This window comes from Larimichthys crocea, chromosome I (assembly GCF_000972845.2).
Source record: "Larimichthys crocea isolate SSNF chromosome I, L_crocea_2.0, whole genome shotgun sequence".
NCBI classification, from domain to species: domain Eukaryota; kingdom Metazoa; phylum Chordata; class Actinopteri; family Sciaenidae; genus Larimichthys; species Larimichthys crocea.
This window is the reverse complement of record NC_040011.1, coordinates 24660605-24664416: the sequence shown is the minus strand read 5'-3', so window position 1 is coordinate 24664416 and position 3812 is coordinate 24660605. Positions and strand designations below refer to the sequence as shown.

The following is a 3812-nucleotide window of genomic DNA, read 5'->3' as shown; positions in this document are numbered from 1 at the left end:
GATGCTATCTTCTTTTCCTTTGGCAGACTGAAACTAACCAAACCGGAAATTCAAGATGGTTAACATTGCACCGTAGTTTTATGTGTAAGTGATAGACGGCACGTATCAAAATGTTCAAAACTTCCTGTCCATACATGTAAATGCATGGTGAAACAGTGTGATCCAGCAGCTCACACAGATTAGAGCAGCCTATACACGCACAGTAACACATGCCTCATCATAACCTGGATCATCCTTCTTCTTTGCTTATTAAAGATCTGAAGACAAACTGCACAGCAGACGGATACATAATGGATGAAAAAACTAAACAAAACAAAACATCAGACGTGCTAAAAATAAAATACATCTTTATTATGGTATTAATTCTTCACTTTTTGAAAAAAAAAAAGATTTACAGTACACTGTAATGATCAAATATGATGTGCACTTTTATATAACTGATTCTTAGATAAAGAAACATTTGATTTGACATATTCAGTACAGCGTCTGCCTGAAAGTGACTGAGAAAATCATAGCAGCAGGTAAGTAAGTTCCTTCAGAGCTCTAAATGCAGTTGGATGTTAATAATGCCATATTATATGAAGCGAAACATGACATATTGTATGACAATATCAAACTGCCTGGTACTTATCTTTATATAACACATTAACTGGCACAGTCTAAAGTCTGAATGTCATTTTCAGTGTCATAATAAGTCATCTGCGTTGATCTGACAAGCTGAACAGCAGTGAGACAGTAAAATGCATAAGTTTGACAAAAAGGAAACGACAAGACATGCACTAATAGAGCATGTCATAAACTAAAGTCTGCCCTGATATTTGGCTCCATCATACTCCTTTAACAAACATACTAGTACAAAAATAGATTTAAATTTACATTAGCTCTGTCTCATCTACATTGTTAGTGAGGGAAAACTGCACAGCTCATAGAGATTATCCTCAAACAACTCTACACCGAGCTACTGAGACCCAAATGTTCATTTCCAGTTGAATGTTCGACCCACAAGCTCAAAGAACTTCTTGTTGGGTTCGTGAAAGAACTGGTAGAGTTTTTGCAGGATGGCAGGTGCCACGTGAGGGTGAGCCCTGCCTTTTGAATCATGTAAACACCGTTCTCGCCCGTGGTCTCTTAAACAGTAGAATCCTTTAGTTTTATTGAAGTAAAAATTTGAAGCGTTTATCTGCGATTCCAGTTTTAAGAACCTCTCCACCTTTTTCATCTCTGGGAAGGGGTCCCTGATCAACTCGTCCCCGTCCACAACGTGAATGTTTTTCAGTGGGAAGTATTTCAGCCAGTTCTGCATGTGAACATAGTACAGGCTGCGATTGAGAGCCTTGTACCCCAGGTTGATCTCGCCGTCCTTCACCAGAACTGACTCAATGGGCTGGTAGCGCTTGTGCTTCTGGAGGCGGTTGTAAAAGACCTGTGTGTAGTCCGACAGCACCCGCTCTGTGGGGTCTCTGAGGATGAGCAGCAGCTTGATATCAGGGTTCATCTGATGGATGCGTTTGGGGACTTTGCTGGAGGTGAAGTAGGCCGGCGTCTTCTCTACCGTCAGCTGGTCGGGGAAGGCGTAGGGCATCTGACTGAGATACCAAGGCAGGCCCTTCTCAAAGTGACTCTCCCAGTCGAAGAAGTGCACCTCGTTCTGAGCCGCTGCAACCGCACTGTGCAGGCTGAGCATCTCTATCAACGCCCGCGTCCCTCCCTTCCTCACGCCAATAATTATAATCTGAGGAAATTGTTGCAGGGTCCCGTTTGGGTGGCTGGTGGTTGGGTTGTTGGTGGGCGATGAGGTGGGAGGTAAAGGTGGTCCCTCGTCAGCCATAGGCCTGGAGGGAATGGGGGGAGACTGCATTGCAAAAAGCAGCAGCCCGAGGAGCAAGGCTGCCATGAGGGAGGTCCTGACCCTGGAGGATTTCAGCCTGGCGAAAGCTCCAAAACTGTATCCCACATTGAAAGAGCAGCTGCCTGAAGACAATGGTCCAGTTGAAAAGCAAAAAAACAGCCTCTTCTCTGTCAGCAGCAGTAACTACAATGGAAGAAAACAGCTGTAAACAATCCAACTCACACATAAGCCGCATGCCTGACATCACCCACAAGTTCAATGGAGCAACATTTGCTATAATGTAAGACAGGTATTGACGGGATTGAACTTTAAACTTCCTGCACTCCCAGTAATATCTACAATCAAACTACAAATTACTAAGCAGGAAACATGTTATCAGCAGCGCTTTATTACACCTCATGTCATGTCCTTAAATGACATTTAGTGTCCTTCATTTAACTGAAACAATATGTGCAATGTTTATGGCAAAAAAAACACAGATCACCTTGAGAAGTGTGTATTTTTGAAATAAATAAATGCACACACTGATTCTGTCTGCTTTTATAATTCATAATGACATGCAACACTAAACATTTTCTTACATGAGATATATACAGGCTACATGAAATAAGCAGGTGTGGGAAATATTGCAAATTAAAAGGCTGCACAGAAACTAGAAATACCATGCGTAACTTACGCATGTTTTTGCGCCTGCTGTCAGTGTTTTTTTGTTTTTTTTTTACTCTGTATGTTTTTTAAATCAGTCTCAGTTTTTGTCTGCTTCGCTACCTCGCTTGCATCGCCCACGAAATCCCTCCAGTGCCGTAAATCTCTTACCTTTTTAACTATGATCGTCCACTCGACACGGATTTCATTTCGTGCAGATCTTTTCTCTCTCTCTCAGTTCACAGCAGCGATACTTCCCCCCCCAAAAAAAAACAAAAAACAACAGCAGCTATAAGATCCAGCTCTCCACCGTCTCTGTGCTCTTGCTCCAAGCGCGTAAAAACTCGCCTCCGACCGGGAAACAACTTCACCGGAGCGCCTCCTCTGTGCTGTGTTTCGGAGCCAGACTGTCCTCCCGGTTTTTGAGTGTCAGCTGTTGTATGGAAGTCTACGCCTACATTACGACTACAGGACCACTCCTCCCTCCACTCCTGTGACTTAACGTTGTTGTAATGTTATGATAAATGACAGAGGTAACGCTGCAGGTGACGCTGTGCGTCAGGTGTGTGACACTTCATGGGAACACATGTAGGACAGCATAGAAAAAAGTGCAGAATGCAACAACTCTGTCATGTGATTATGTGTCATACAGCAAAAAAAAAATAAAAATAAATAAATAAATAAAACCCAATCTTGTGGATTCTTTTGTGGTGTTAGCTCTGATTAAAGAGTATTTACCAAGAAGCCCAAAATATTCAAATTCAAGCAGTCTACGTTGCTCAGTCTTTATAAAAATTTGTAGCCCATAGAGAGCCTGCGCCTACTCAGGATTTGGATTGAAAAAGGCTATTCAGTGGAGCCTCCAGGAGTCCTCTCTTCACTCTTTGCTTTCAGGGGAAATCAATGAAAGAGACAGACCAGTTATTCATCCCTGGCATTCTTCTCCTTTGTCCACAGTGCAAGTGCAACTGTGGGTAGTCGTAGAGTCCGAGTTGCACAATCCTGCCACCTGTTGAGCTGCATTTTTCCTTTTTTTTTTTTTCTTTTTCTTTTTGGATGTTCAAACCAGCCAGCAACAGCACATCCAAAATACTGCTGCAATCCAAACTACAGATTTATTGATGTTGGATCAAAGTACACTTTAGTGTTTCACAATTTCCTGTGAGTCACCTGTGAATTTAGTCAGTGCGAGAAAGTTTGAGTGACTTCACAGAGTTGATGAGTAAGTGGCGTGTCACTGATGTCAAATACCTCGCCAGTTTGTGTCACTTGGGGTCCTGTGTGAATGAGAGGTGAGGAATCACTGAAATACGATGGG

The 3812-nt window shown here is 42.6% G+C and overlaps 1 protein-coding gene across 1 annotated transcript; it reads right to left on the bottom strand.

Moving 5' to 3' along the window:
- Positions 1–327: 327 nt before the first annotated feature.
- hs3st1 (heparan sulfate (glucosamine) 3-O-sulfotransferase 1) lies at positions 328–3090 on the bottom strand. Its single transcript, XM_010743026.3, has 2 exons — positions 2666–3090; positions 328–2032 (listed from the first exon to the last, which is right to left on the bottom strand). Exon 2 carries the CDS (start codon positions 1892–1894, stop codon positions 977–979), a length of 918 nt encoding a protein of 305 aa, XP_010741328.1. The 5' UTR covers positions 1895–2032; positions 2666–3090; the 3' UTR covers positions 328–976.
- Between the last annotated feature and the right edge of the window lie 722 nt (positions 3091–3812).